This window comes from Alosa alosa, chromosome 7 (assembly GCF_017589495.1).
Source record: "Alosa alosa isolate M-15738 ecotype Scorff River chromosome 7, AALO_Geno_1.1, whole genome shotgun sequence".
In the NCBI taxonomy this organism is placed as follows: Eukaryota; Metazoa; Chordata; class Actinopteri; order Clupeiformes; family Clupeidae; genus Alosa; species Alosa alosa.
Genome location: NC_063195.1, coordinates 9,008,888 through 9,023,449, shown reverse-complemented (window position 1 = coordinate 9,023,449; position 14,562 = coordinate 9,008,888). Strand labels below are relative to the sequence as shown.

General features: G+C 44.1%; 1 protein-coding gene across 2 annotated transcripts in view; it reads right to left on the bottom strand.

The window, feature by feature from the left end:
* The window catches only part of LOC125297514, a 39,690-nt gene that overhangs the window by 4,773 nt on the left and 20,355 nt on the right, over positions 1-14,562 (bottom strand). The window contains exons 15-20 of one of the 2 annotated variants that reach the window (XM_048247872.1): positions 10,487-14,491; positions 6,493-6,835; positions 5,635-6,139; positions 5,102-5,341; positions 1,148-1,273; positions 458-611 (exon numbers count right to left, since the gene is read on the bottom strand). In XM_048247872.1, the coding sequence (XP_048103829.1) occupies positions 458-611; positions 1,148-1,273; positions 5,102-5,341; positions 5,635-6,139; positions 6,493-6,835; positions 10,487-14,491 (5,373 nt within the window). Of the gene's footprint in view, positions 1-457; positions 612-1,147; positions 1,274-5,101; positions 5,342-5,634; positions 6,182-6,492; positions 6,836-10,486; positions 14,492-14,562 lie in introns of those variants that run through there. The other variant, XM_048247873.1, reaches the window with a different exon arrangement.

Below are 14,562 nucleotides of genomic sequence, written 5' to 3'. Positions count from 1 at the left end.
ACAACAGGGGTATACAAAAAATTCCGATTGTAGCTTATAGCAGCCGACTATTTAGGTTAAGTTTATAATGTTGTGGACGGCCACCAAGCGTCTTCTGTCCCACGTCTGCGCGCGCATCTAGTTTTGTTGGTAAACGGGAAACCCGTGTATACTTATTACCAGACATGTTTTATTAATTACACAAGTCAAAAACCGATACATTTCTGCTAACGAAAACACTGTTTTGATTCAGGATGTAAATGAGCCCTACCAAATACCCCAACGGAGACTATTCACCATGGCAACTAACGGCACCTGATAGGCCCTCAAGCCTGGCACATATCCAGGAGTATTCCAGTCAGCCAAATGTGGAAGAGGATCTGGGAGTGTGTGAAAGGTGCGTTCTATATCCAGATGATCACAAAGTGATGGGGCACGAATGCTAACAATAACGGATGATACAAATATTAAGACATACCTAAGGTCAGTTTCTTTAGGGATGTTGCGTCAAACATCAGAAATCCACCCTTGGAAAAGAGCTCCTCGTGGGTGAGATTCTGGATGTCATCAGGTCGATCGATGCCAGCGAACACGACACCAGAAGACTTTTTCAACTCCAGAAGGTGAGGAATCTGACAGAAGATTTAAGACAGACACTGAGCTTCATACACAGAAAACCAGACTAGTGGAACCCTCCAAATTGCTGTGACGAAAAAAAGCACCATTTCATCACTATGGCGGTACCATAACTTCACATTTTATCGTCAACATGATTCTACTAGAAGTCTGAGCATGGCGCTATATAGGGGAGAGCCAGGATGATTAAAACACTTAAAATTAAATAACAATTAAATAAACATAGTTTACAAAGAGATTATCCCAGACTGAAAGTTACTATTTTCTAACTAGCAACTTACATCTGTACCCGTCAAATGCAGTTGCATTTTCAGCCGTGGAGAAATCCTTTCAGGAGTAATTTCAACAACAGTGGAACGTTTGAGTAATGTTTGCTACTTACCATAACTTCCCACATTGTCAAACTTACTTACTTTCTTATGGTTTTAGTACTATGCAGTTACGACTTCAATGATGATCAAAACTTTGTAGACTACATGTTGAATGCTTTAAATGTGTTATGATGTGTACATTAAGTAATTGCCATTATTACCTCACAGATATGCTCAGCGATGTCTTCATTCCTCACGATGATGAGCAGAGGTGAGGAGGGGCCGCGTGTGTCCAGTTCAAACTGGTGCGGCTCCACAGCCACGTGGCCATCCGACTCCAGGCGCTCCTAAAAACAACATTTACGTGTTCGTAACAAGTTAAGCTACTTAATTTGTTCTGAAGGAAATATTTTTCCTGCATTTAACACATAAAGGGGGTAGTATACACACACACACACACACACACACACACACACACACACACACACACAAACTAGACGCAGTCGGCTCACCTGGAGCACACACACACCCTTACTGTATTCAACACAGGGGGGGGGGGATTGTACACAAACACACACACTAGGAACAGTGTGTCCACCAGGAGCACAAACACAATCACACACACACACACACACACACACACGCACACACACACACACACACGGAGCAGTCAGTTCACGGACTCTGCTGTACAACTGGAGCAGCTCGCATGCTACCGAGCAGACAGGGCCATTGTAAAGGGAGGTAAATCACGAGGAGGAGGAATCTGTGTTTACATCCGTGACTTAATGGTGCGGGACACTGTAGTAGTATGCAAACACTGCTCACCACTGGCAGAGTTTATGATCATAAAGTGCCGTCCTTTTTACCAGCCAAGGGAAATTACTGCGATTCTGCTAGTCGCAGTATACACCCCGCCTACCAACAACAACAGCGATAAGAACGCGGCTCTTAGTGAACTGTACCAGGCTGTCAGTGAACAACAGACGGCACACCCAGACGGTTTCACCATCTTCACTGGAGATTTTAACCATGCTGATCTTAAAACTGTACTTCCAAAGCTACACCAGCATGTTGATTTTCCAACAAGAGGAGATAACATCCTGGACCTGGTCTACACTACACACAAAGGAGCATACAAAGCCACCCCCCTCCCCCACATTGGACTTTCAGACCATATCACTGTTATGCTAATGCCCCATACAGACAAAGGGTAAAAGCTTAACAAAACGGTTCGTAAGCAGGTAAAAGTGTGGCCTGAGGGAGCCTCCGATGCTCTTCAAGACTGCTTTGACACAACAGACTGGGAAATGTTTAAGCAGGCAGCCACTTACAACAACCGGACAGACATAGAGGAGTATACAGACACTGTAACCTCTTACATCACCAAGTGCATCGATGATGTGACCCACACAAAAGACATCATCACTCGGGCTAACTGGAAGCCATGGCTGACAGGGGATGTCCTCAGGCTGCTGAGGGCCAGAGACAAAGCCTACAGAGCTGGGGATGAAGCTGGCATGAAAACAGCGAGAGCCAACCTGTCCCTGTGGCATCAAGGAAGCAAAAAAAGGAATACACTCATAAGATAACCACCCACTTCAAAGACAGTAGGAACGCACAAAGCCTATGGCAGGGCATTCAGGCCCTCACGGACTACAAGCCCAAGGCCACAGAGCTGTGAGAGCAACATCCCTCTGCTCAACAACCTGAACCGCTTCTTTGCTCGCTTTGAAGCACAAAACAGCACCTGCCCACAGAAGACCCATCCCCTCTACATGAGCAGCCCCTGTGCCTCTCTGCCGACAGCGTGAAGAGGACACTTGCTGCTATCAACACCGTGAAGGCAACAGGTCCAGACAACATCCCAGGTCGCGGCACTGAAGGACTGCGCAGGGGAGCTTAAGGATGTCTTCACAGACATCTTTAACACTTCCCTGAAGCAAGCCATCGCCCCATCATGTTTCAAAGCTGCCACCATCATACCTGTGCGAAGAAAACTGCTCCATCCTGCTTCAATGACTACCGCCCTGTGGCACTGACACCCATCATCATGAAGTGCTTTGAGCGGCTTGTCATGTCACATATCAAAGCCATTCTCCCCCACCTTGGACCCCTTCCAGTTTGCATACCGAGCCAAGCGGTCTACAGAGGATGCAATCTGCTCTGCCCTCCACCCAGCCCTCACCCACCTGGAAAAAAGAGACTCATATGTGAGATTGCTGTTTATAGACTTCAGTTCTGCATTCAACACCATAATACCACAACAACTCATCTGCAAACTTGACAAACTGGGACTCAGTACCTACCTCTGCAACTGGCTACTGGACTTCCTCTGTCAGAGGCCCCAAGTAGTAATGTTGGCAACAATACCTCAAGCAGCATCACACTGAGCACAGGGGCCCCAAGGCCTGGCGTGCTCAGTCCGCTGCTCTTCACACTGCTGGACGATGACTGCACTGCAACCTACAGCAACAATCACATAGTGAAATTTGCTGGCGACACAACTCTGGTGGGTCTCATCACCAAGGGCTTAACGAGACTCAATACAGGTTGGAGGTCGACCATCTGACCACGTGGTGCAGGGACAACAACCTCCTGCTGAACGTCAGCAAGACCAAAGAGATTGTTGTTGACTTCGGAGAGGTCACACCCAACACCTGCCACTGACCATCGGCCCGGTGCTGTGGTGGAGAGAGCGAGCAGCACCAAATTCCTGGGGGTGCACATCAGTGAAGACCTCTCCTGGACCACCAACACTGCATCACTGGCTAAGAGAGCTCAGCGCCGCCTGTACTTCCCTCGCGAAACTCAGGCGAGCAAGTGCTCCACCAGCCATCATGACCACATTCTACCGAGGCACCATTGAGAGCATCCTCTCCAGCTGTATCGCTGTGTGGGGCGGAAGCTGCACTGAATACAACAGGAAAGCCCTGCAGCGCATAGGGATTATTGGTGCTTCACTCCCCTCCCTGAAGGACATTTACACCACCCACCTCACCCCCCCAAGGCGACCAAAATTGTGAGTGATGCAAGTCACCCCGCTCACAATCTGTTTGATCTACTGCCCTCTGGGAAGAGGTACAGAAGCCTGCGCTCCCGCACTACCAGACTCACCAACAGCTTCATACACCAAGCTGTAAGGATGCTGAACTCTCCCTCCTCTCCCCCCTCCACCCTCAGCTACATAACATCCTGGACATTGGACCCACAATGGCCGCCTGCACTACTCCACTTGCACACTTGTACACTTTACAACTTGTTGTTGTTGTCCTGAAAACACAACACTTCTGCTGCTCTTACATAACTTGCACCACTATGCCACTTTCTTTCTTACTTAGGTCAAACAGAACTACCCAAGCCTTTTATTGGCCTGACTTTGCACTAGTATTTTATTGACTGTCTATGCACAATTTCAACCAAATGTTGCTGCTCTTATTTTTTCATTATTATATGTGCCCTTTTTATTTACTTATTTACTTACTTTTTTGTTTACTTGAATGTTATGTTTGTCTGTGGACTTAAATGGTAAAATATGTCTTGTCTTCACCGTGGGATAGTGAGAAACGTAATTTCGATCTCTTTGTATGTCTGGAACATGTGAAGAAATCGACAATAAAGCTGACTTTGACTTTGACCAGGTGCACACACACACAGAGAGCAGTGAGCAGCCGTTAGAGGAGTGGTGCCCAAATTCTTCCCTATAAAGAGCCGAAATTAATCTGGGTGGAGGGCAGCAGGCCACAAATAAGCATTTCTGTTATGTCACTTTACTTTGACCTTACTGTCACTTTACGCTGAATTGAAACGTATCATATTTGTGTCGGTACAGCACTGCCTCAGACAGCTCTCCATGGCGACCCCAGCTACTCACTCGTGTCCTTCGCCTGCTTTGTACATGACCATTTTCGTCATGCTTCTTCTCAGATCCTTATTTTCAGACAGATTGGACTAACGAGATGGAGAAAAAAAAAAAAAAAAGAAACAGGGCCCCTGCCTGTGTTACAGAACCTGTCACACAACATATAACACACTGTGTGTGAAAATAAGGATCTGAGAAGAAGCATGACGAAAATGGTCATGTACAAAGTATAAAGAAGAATCAGTATGGTATAGGCCATATGATCTATAATGATGCAAGGAACAATATAAAAGTTAAAAGCTTTGAAAACTACCTTTGTTTCTCTGAAAAAGGGATCTTCAGATGTCGCCAGGATAAAGAATCTGTACTTAATCTCTCCGTCCTGTGTGACAACAGGGTTCTGATCCTCACGAAGACGATCAAAAAAGTCCACATTTGCCTTTTCAGAAAGGTCACTCTGACAGGAAGTGTCCATGTTTGTACAGATTACATCAGTCGTAGTGTTTTTGCTATCATCCATAGTTCTTACAGAGTCGCAGGTCTCTTCAGCAACCTAAACAGCAAATAATGGCAAACAAGCAAACAACAATTAACAACTCGGACATAAATGCACAAGAAGACTGACAGGCCAAAGTTGTTGAAAGGTGACCTTGCTGCATGTCACATTCAATATATATGCTGACTCTTACTTGACTAAAACTCTTTTTAGAACTACTAATTAACTACTAATATACCCATTTAAATGATGGCTGTCCAAATGGCAAGATATTTTCAAGATTGTTACCCATAACATACTTCACGTCCACTTTTAACTTTTTTAATTGACTAAACTTAACCCAAACTCACTTTCAACTGAGGTTGTGTCCTTGCGCAGACAGGCTCAATCCGCAAATCCAGGGGACCTTCGCAGTACTCGCCTGACTGTCCAGCACCCGCATCACTGGCGGATTCCACTCCTGGGGTCTTTGGGGTACTGGTCAGGTCCATAGCCTTGCAGCTTTTCAGAGAAAGGTCCAACACCTCACATGAAGGGCTCTCAGGCCAAGGCTGTGGCTCTGAAGCAGACGCCTTCGAGCACTCATCTTCAAATGGCGGCATGCACGGTGGCAAGGCCTTTGCGAACATGCTGGAGGTTCCTCTGGGGGTACTCGTGGCGCTGACTTTTGAAAGCTCGAGTTGTAAATGGCCGTCCCGGGGTGATTTTTCTCCTCCGACATCCTCCTCAGGTAGAGAGAAGTCTGAGTCCAGGTGAAAGAAACGAGGAGCGGACTTGCTGTAGAACAGGCCGATCCACATGTGGAAGATGAGGTGAATCTCTTCGTCCGAGTCGGTGACGTTGAAATCCCAAGGGCTATTTTGTCACAAAAAAATTCACAACTGTCTGTAGAGTATCCTTACATGAGGGGGGGAAGGGGGGCAGGGAATACATTCAATTATTCAGACATGGTAACTTGCACGCTGTAGTACAAACGAAGGATGGACATTTTAACCACATCATTCATTCATCACTTGCACTAATTACCTTTGAACTGCAAGTGGCAACAGGATAGAACATGACCAGTGTTCTCTATATCTCAAACAGAGTTTAGTATGATTAATGAGGATGCTTTTCTCTGTTACACATCTTGACAGGAGCTGCTGTTGCTCTATGGAAACAGTTTCATTATTTTTCACCTGTGCTCATCTCAGTCAAACTCAACCTACCCATGTAGTGCTCTCAACACCGTCTCATCACGAGAGTTTTTTCTGAACTTGCTGTCCAGACTGAAGTCATACGTCTCCTTCCACTGCCTTGAAATTTCAATCGATTCGCCCTTTTGAACAATTTCCCTCTGCCTTCGGAAACCGGGCATGCAAGGCTTCTTGCAGGAGGACGGCCCTGCAGCCTCCTCTAGCCTTCCTCCTCTGACAGTCTTCCTCTGGCCCAAGGACTCGTTGACGGACTCGAGCTGGATCTGTACCAGTATGCCGTCCTCCGATCCTTGCAGTTCCTCTGGACATGCGATGTTGAGGAGATCCGAGGGGGCGGAAGGGTTCGAGGGTGCACCTAACAGAGGAACACCAGAGGAGTGAGAGTCTGTGAGGAGGAGAAGGGTCTTTGAGGAGGACAAAACGCCCCCTTAGAATTATAAAGTTCTATCTGACATTCTTTGTCAAAATTGAGTTATTGACAAATTCTTATTCTGTGACAACTTCATAGGTGTTCATGCTGTTTCTGAGGCAAAACCCAGAAATGCAGAGGAATTGTGGAATGTAGTTAAATCATCCTGGGCTGGAATACCTGTTCACAGGGGCCAGTAGTTGGTTGACTCCATGCAACACAGATGTGAAGCAATTCTCAGAAATAATGTTTATTAGGGCTTTGACTTTTGCCCAAAAATCATATTCGAAGTTTGTTTGTTTATTAATATTAAAATTCGAATATATTCGAATATGTATTAATCCTATTTTAACCATTAAATGTCTTCAGTAAGACCGATATTGGTATCAAACTTAAGTTCTATTTGTTCTGTCCACCAGAGGGCAGTGTATCAGTCAATGTCAATAGACTACGTGCATGAAAGGCTGAGTATTTATGCGTGTGTCAAAATTGTTATTATTGAGCATAGGGCTGGGCGATAACGATAGCGATATGTATCGCACATGTAATCGATATCAATAAAAAGTATGTTCGATAGAACATTCATAATTAAAAGCAACACACACCTCCTGCCTTATGTTGTCCATAAATAAAATAGGCTAAATATATCTTGCATTGTAGTATGTCAAACTCTACCAGAGTAGGCGGTAGAAGTAGGCCTAACGTTACCTCAACACAGACTCTCCTTGCCCCGTGCACTCTCTCTCTCCCTCTCAACAGGCGCATCCCTCCTCAGCATGCACATGTAATCCAAACATTAATCGTGCAAGACGACTGGCTAAATTGCTATTAAATCTGGTTAGCATCATTAGCACGCTTCACGAATTTGTTCAAAACTACTGCATTCAAATTGACCAGTGGTGGAGGAAGTACTGAAACTCAGTACTTAAGTAAAAGTACAAATACACAGAGACATATTTACTTTAGTAAAAGTACCACAATGACAACCCTACTTAAGTAAAAGTAAAAAGTACCTGCTTTTAAATGTACTTTAAGTATTAAAAGTAAAAGTATTTGCATAATGATTTATTCTCTTAATATCTATATTCTAAAAGAAAGATTAGTATGGGCTGTGGCATTTGAATTAGTTTTAGGTTATACTCGACTAGATAGTTTTAAGTTAATGCAATTGTGCTTACCATCTGTGGCCCAGTTTACATTCTGACCTACAATTCTAGAGACTGTAATTCTGGTTATCTACTAGGGTGATCTGCTGAGTAATATCATTCAGCAAAACACGAGAGCCTGAAGTTTAACGGGGTAGACAAGGGAAACGTCGGGTGGATCGTAATGCCAATTATGCTGATTGAACAGAAAAGTTGCTGAGAAAGGTGTCTTTATGATTAAGTTCAGTTTCACTTGGCGCAGACGCATAGACATTGAATGGCGCCACGTTACTACCCCCAATTGTAGGCTATGCATCTTTATTTAATCACACACAATTAAGGAATATTTCCTAATCTGGAAAATGTTACGTTTTTTTCCGCCACGGTTCATTAATAGTCTACCATTCATTTGTGCCGCAAATGATCAGGCGTGTGACAGAAGCATGGGCATAGCCTGTAACTTCGCTGATCAGCGGATAGCAATCTCATCGAGAGGAGGCCCTAACACTGCAGATAACAGACAGAGAAAGGCACAGCACACAGTTGCATGTACAGTGTAGCCATGGGTCTGGTGAATATAGCCTACCGAATGCAGATGGCTACAAGCTCACGCTTTGCCTGGTATAGACTAGAAGCTTATGTTTCTAAGAATGCACGTAAGCTCCAGAATCTTTGGTAGCAACCCCGGTAAAACAAGCGTGTTTGTCAGAGAGAGAAAAAAACTGATTATAAAATGTATCGTAAAAGGAACGATGGTGTTGTAGAAATGTAGCGGAGTAAAAGTACAGATAATTGCTGTAAAATGTAACGAAGTAAAAGTCAAAAGTATGCACTATAAATTTTACAAAGTAAAGTACAAATACGTGGAAAATTTACTTAAGTACAGTAACGAAGTATTTGTACTTCGTTACATTCCACCACTGAAATTGACTGCTAAATTCTAATCATCTCAATCCCAATGCAAATGGAAAAGTATTTTCCAAGACTCAAACGGGCCTGTCCCAAGGAGAAAAAGTATTCAATTGAAACTTAAACACACGTGGGGAAACTGAACAGTCTAACCATATACTATGATAAACTAGCAAATTAAGCTAACGTTACTTTGTTTACAATATTTCCAGGCTTCAACCAGTGCTGCTTTTCATTCAGACTTATCTGCACATTTATTTATTTGAGTGTTTTGAATGATTGTGTTGCCATTTCTTTTCCCTGTTTGCTTTGATTGATAACTAAGGTGATTAAAATCAGAGGAAGTTATAAGTTTAAAATAAAAATGTCTATGTGGGAGCTGAGCTCACTAAGCGCGAACCAGCCAGGATGCTAACCTACAGGAGCCCAGATGGCCAATAATAGCCTTGCTAATGAGCTCGCGATTTCACTTCAGAAGGCGTGAAAAAAACCTCGGAATCTGAATTGAAAACAACGTTTAGGCTACAACCAAATACATTTACAAAAAAACATTTCCATAGGCTACAGGTTTGAATATTAAGAGATCCCTAAAATTCGTTCGAATATCTTTAATTTTTAAAATAATCGAATTATATTCGAATAACGAAGTTCGGAGTCAAAGCCCTAATGGTTATGCAACTAAATATTAGTGCAGTGATTCAAAATAAAGCAAAATCTTGAGACATTGTTCAGTTGACACAGTAAATGTTTGAGTTTGAAAAGAAAAATGCAAACACTGCTATTTTTTGAATAGCCTAATACTTATTTTTCTTCACTTTCTGTAAAGGTATAACAAACTTGATGATTTTTGGTCATGTTATCAATGCATTGATATTATGTAATAGAGTCCCGAAGCCATGACGTAGCGTTGCCAAGGCTTTCTTAATCTATTTCAATAATTTAACGTTTCTAAGATGTTAGTATATTTTTTCTGTTTTTACTTCACAGTATACGGTTAAAATCCTTAAATTCACGCACATATTTTGGCTTTATTTTTTAAGCAAAACATTTCACTCTTAACAGCCGCCAGTCTTTGAGAAACGTGAAATATCCACTGGAATTTTGTTTCTTTATATTACACCTGCCAGGGAATCCTGTGTTATGTGGGTAAGCTGCTGCCTAGCAGGCAAAGCATGTTTAAATGGCTATAGCCTAGATTTAAAACAATTTATTAGCTAGAAATTATGCCACATGTCTACATTCAATGCAATTTAAGCGACTTCGAAAGTTTGTTTAGATCCAGTGATTCTGCAGTCACGGAAGCGCTACGTCAGACTTCGGGACTCTATTACCAGTTATTCAAAGGATTTTGAGCTTTATTCACTTTTTTAAAACACACTATTATTCTGAACACAACTGTACAGTTAAGACATTACAACTAAAAACAAAAGAAGTGAAACTATGTTTGTCAAATTACATGCAGTTAGGATAGAGTAAGACCACAAAAGCAGAATCACTCTTACACCAATCTGACCCAGATGTTAGGGGGAAAAAAACGACTTACCTTGGTCTCTGAAGATGTCTTTGGCATTAATTTTCTGCCATTTCTTCAACAGCTTGTTATATTTCTTTGTACTTGTTGATGCCATTTCAGATGAAGGCACTACATCATTAGACAATGATTCTTTGCCCAGGTCACAACCTGCTATTGAGGCAGGGTTAGATTCCTCACTGCCCTCATCAGAGACGTTGACATCCATCTTGTTCTTAACTTCGCCACAACTTTTAAGTCTCTTGGAGTCAGGTTTAGAGCAACTGAGATCAAGTCCTTTTGGACACTCTGGATCTGATAAGCTACTCCTTTTCCCTGCCCTGAACACTGTTTTTAGCTCACTGATGGGAATTACTGTGTACGTCGCACTTTTCTTCCTCTTGGGTTTGTGAGGTCCTTTGCAATCGGACTCAGTGGTCCGGTCTGATTTTGTTTCCTGAAGGCCATCTGCACCAATATTGACGGATGACTCCATGGTTGCAGAACTCAAAAGGGCAATATTTCCATCAGTTTCCTCAATCAGATTTTCTTGTTCTGTAACAGTTACTGAAGTCTGGTTGTTACTATCCAACTCTAACACGAAAGTGGGAATTATCTCCAACTCCCCTTTTTGTACAGCAGCATTGTTATCTGTTTGAGCAACCTGAAAGGCCGATACATTCACTGAACAATGGAGATGGTCACTTAACCGTCGGTTTTGTTTGAGACCTACCCCTCCATCTAACGTCTGTAAAAGGGAATCTTTTGTGTCCTTTAGTGTAAGGCACTCTTTAGGTTTACCCTTACCAGTAAGTGGATGTCTTGGAGAGTCCGGTGACCCTGTATGGGACACTGATCCTGGTTCGGACCTTGTTCTGTTCAATCCCTTTCCACAGTCTGCCGATTTATGCCTCTTCCTTACTAACTCCACATCCTGAGGGAGCATTTCTGAACCGTGGGGTACAAACACATTCCCACAATCTGTGATGACAGTCTTTAGGTCATGGTTCAAATTGTCTAGGTCTAATTTTCTTTTAAGGCGGTGGACTTGTTTGGACTCAATAATAATCTCCACAGAGGGTTCGTCCCCACCCTGCTTTGATATACAGTCTTGTGAAGCCAGCTTCCGATGTTCCTTCCTATTGCGTTTGCGAGGGGTCTTTCCCTCCTTTCCTTTGCCAGAGGGAGATATCTCCGTGGAGGTTTCAGACATCTGGTTTGCGGTGCCCTTTACACACTGAGAATAATTATGCTCCCAACTTTCAAAGGGCACCACCTTTTTAATCAATGAAACAACCTCTTCCACATGAGGCAAAACATCATTTTTCTGCTTTAACAAACTTGAACGGTCATTTTCTAAAGAGGGTAGTTCCTGTACCTCTCCCTTATGCTCAATTTTGTCAGTTTCTGTTGGAACAAGGGTGGTTGGACTGATACTAGGTGATGTTTGTTGTTTTGAGGCTATCTTTGGCAGGATTCTTCGCAGCTGCTTAGGTCTTCTGCCGCGACGACGAGGCAGAGTCCTCCAGTCTGGTTTGACTGGAGCTTTATCTGTTTCAGGAAGTTTGTCATTACCAGTTTCATTCTGAACCGAAGGTTTTGGACTGACATTGGGTGCTCTGTTGTCAGTCATCCCCTCTGCAGCACCTGAACTGGGTGGCAATTTTGTACCATTCAAATCCCCGTCCACCCCTTGGTCATGGTCTGTTGAGACAACAACTGGAGTGATGGATGATGTACACTCTCCAGGGAAGGCGACCAGAGCAGGTTCAGGCTTCAGTAAACCTTCTTGTTCAGCAGACTGAAGTATCTCTGAAGACATCACTTCTGAGTTGCGATCACCTGCTGACTGGTCAGACTTAACTGTCAAAGACAGTGCTGGTTTTACTCCATCTTTGCTTACCTCAGTATTAGATAGACTCAATTCAGAGACTGCCTCCTCAGAACCATCCTTTTCCCTTAATGTCTCTGCAGGGGAATTGCCCCCTGCAAGAAGGTGGTCAGTACAAAGGCTGCCAACTTCTGATGCTAGTCTAGTTTTCACTACTTCTGTACTGGGGGAAACAGAAGGCCCGTCTGAGACTGTCGATGAATCCTGCAAATAATTGTTTTCTGTTGATACCTCTGCAGTAGAGTCACCTGCCTCAGTTGGATTAGAAGGCACACTGGTAGCCTGCAATTCTAGAGGCTTATCTGCACATAGATCAAGTTGAGTTGAGGGTACTTTGTCTGTACTTGATTTAGAAACAGCCACTGGTGACATTTTCTCTGAAGAGTTCTCCTTCTCACTTACATCAGCTGCTATTTTTGCAGAGGAAGGACCCCCAACTAGGGTGTCAGTGGGGCCATTGACATCTGTTTCCAGAGGTTCCTTGGACTCTGCAATGACTGAAGTGACAGGGCTGTCTTCTGTTTTAGATGAACATAGGTTCTTAGATGCATCGTGCTTAATACAATTAGAGTCTGGCTTTTCTTGCTCCTTACTCTCAGAAACCACATCCGCAGAGTCCAAAGACAACTCTGACTTGTGACACTCCACTGACACTACTGTGGACGAGTCAACGACAACAGGTAAAGTAGCAGTAAGGCCGTCGTCATCAGCCTCTGAAGGTTTCTCTGTTAATAAAACAAATGGACTTCTTGAATCTTCCTCTTGATTTGATTTAGACAGGTCATCACTGGGATTTTGGTCAGACGGTGGGTTGTCTTTACCACAATCTTTTATTGGCATCTCTGCAGGCGCATCAAGGCTGCCGACAGTGTCAGTTGCACTGGTGATTTTTGCCTCTACAACACTCAGGGCTTTTCCTGTGCGAATTCCAGACTCATTGTCCTTCATTAGCCCTTTCGGAGTGGAGGAAGGCTTACCAGATATAACGGAGACATTGTCTACTACCTCTAGGACTTTCTGTCCTTCTAAGAGTGACTTGCTGTTAGTTTCTGCTAGACTTTGTTCACAGATATCTGTCGTCTGATCAGACTCAGAGTGAGGCTTTGCAGTGTCGCTCTGACAGGTCACTGCTGCAGAGTCATCGGTCCCTTCTTCTAGAGGTTTCTCTAACTTCTTACAGAGTGAACTGCTGGCATCTTCCTCTGCATTGGGCAAGTCCTTAGCCAAATCAGCAGACTGCATACATTCTGATGCGGGTAATGAACATGGTTGACCGTTATTCTCTGGCAACTTATCTGTGGCAGACTCAACAGACCCTACACAGCTGTCTGTGTCATCACCTTGGGGGGGTTTCTTCCCCTTAAGTGGAGTACCAGGAGCTTCTGAGTCAGAAATACTATTGTCCTCTCCTGTAGCAAGCTCAGACATAGGAGAGTCCTCTGGATAGTCGCCATAGTGATTCTCTGGTGATAGTCTATCAGAGGACTCAACCCTGTTAGGCACTGTGGACTGGGGACTGACTGTCTCTTGTTCTTGGGAAGATACTATTGTGTTTGTCTTCACAACATCTTCCAAAAGAACAGTACACCTCGGCTTATTAGACAGACAGGCGCTTTCTTCAGTTGAATCATCTGCAGCAACATCAGAAAGTACGCCTGTGGGTACGTTGTCCTCCGGTTCTAGATGGGTGTCTGTGCTGGTGGTGACCGGAGTGTCGGACACATCTTCCGGTTCCGGGGATGAGATGTAGTAGTACACCTCATCATCCGGGTCATCCCTGTTCTGCTGCTGGTGCATCAGCTCCGAGGCCCTTTTCACAGGGATCTCGAACGAACTGGGATCCTCGAAGTACATCGTCACCTTCAGCCTGGCGACGTCCGTCCACTTGGGCAGTGGGAAGAGCTGCTTGAAAACGCAGGGGACATCGTACTGGTCTGGGAACATGCTGGCTTCTCTCTGAGGGCTGTTCTGCATCCCTGGCTGGATTAGAGTCCCGTAGTTCTTCAGATGCTGCTCGAACAGTGCCCGGATTTCCCTGTGCTGATCTGGAGCAGACTTTTCAACTTCGGTCTCTGCGTAGTTTAAGGCCGGAAGGACTCGGCTAACCCTTGATGACAGCGCTGATTTTTTCTGCATACTCTTGGTATCTGGAGGGATAGAAATAGATAACTCCTTATTTGATATGAACTCTTTTTGAGTGGAAATGAGTGTACAGTTT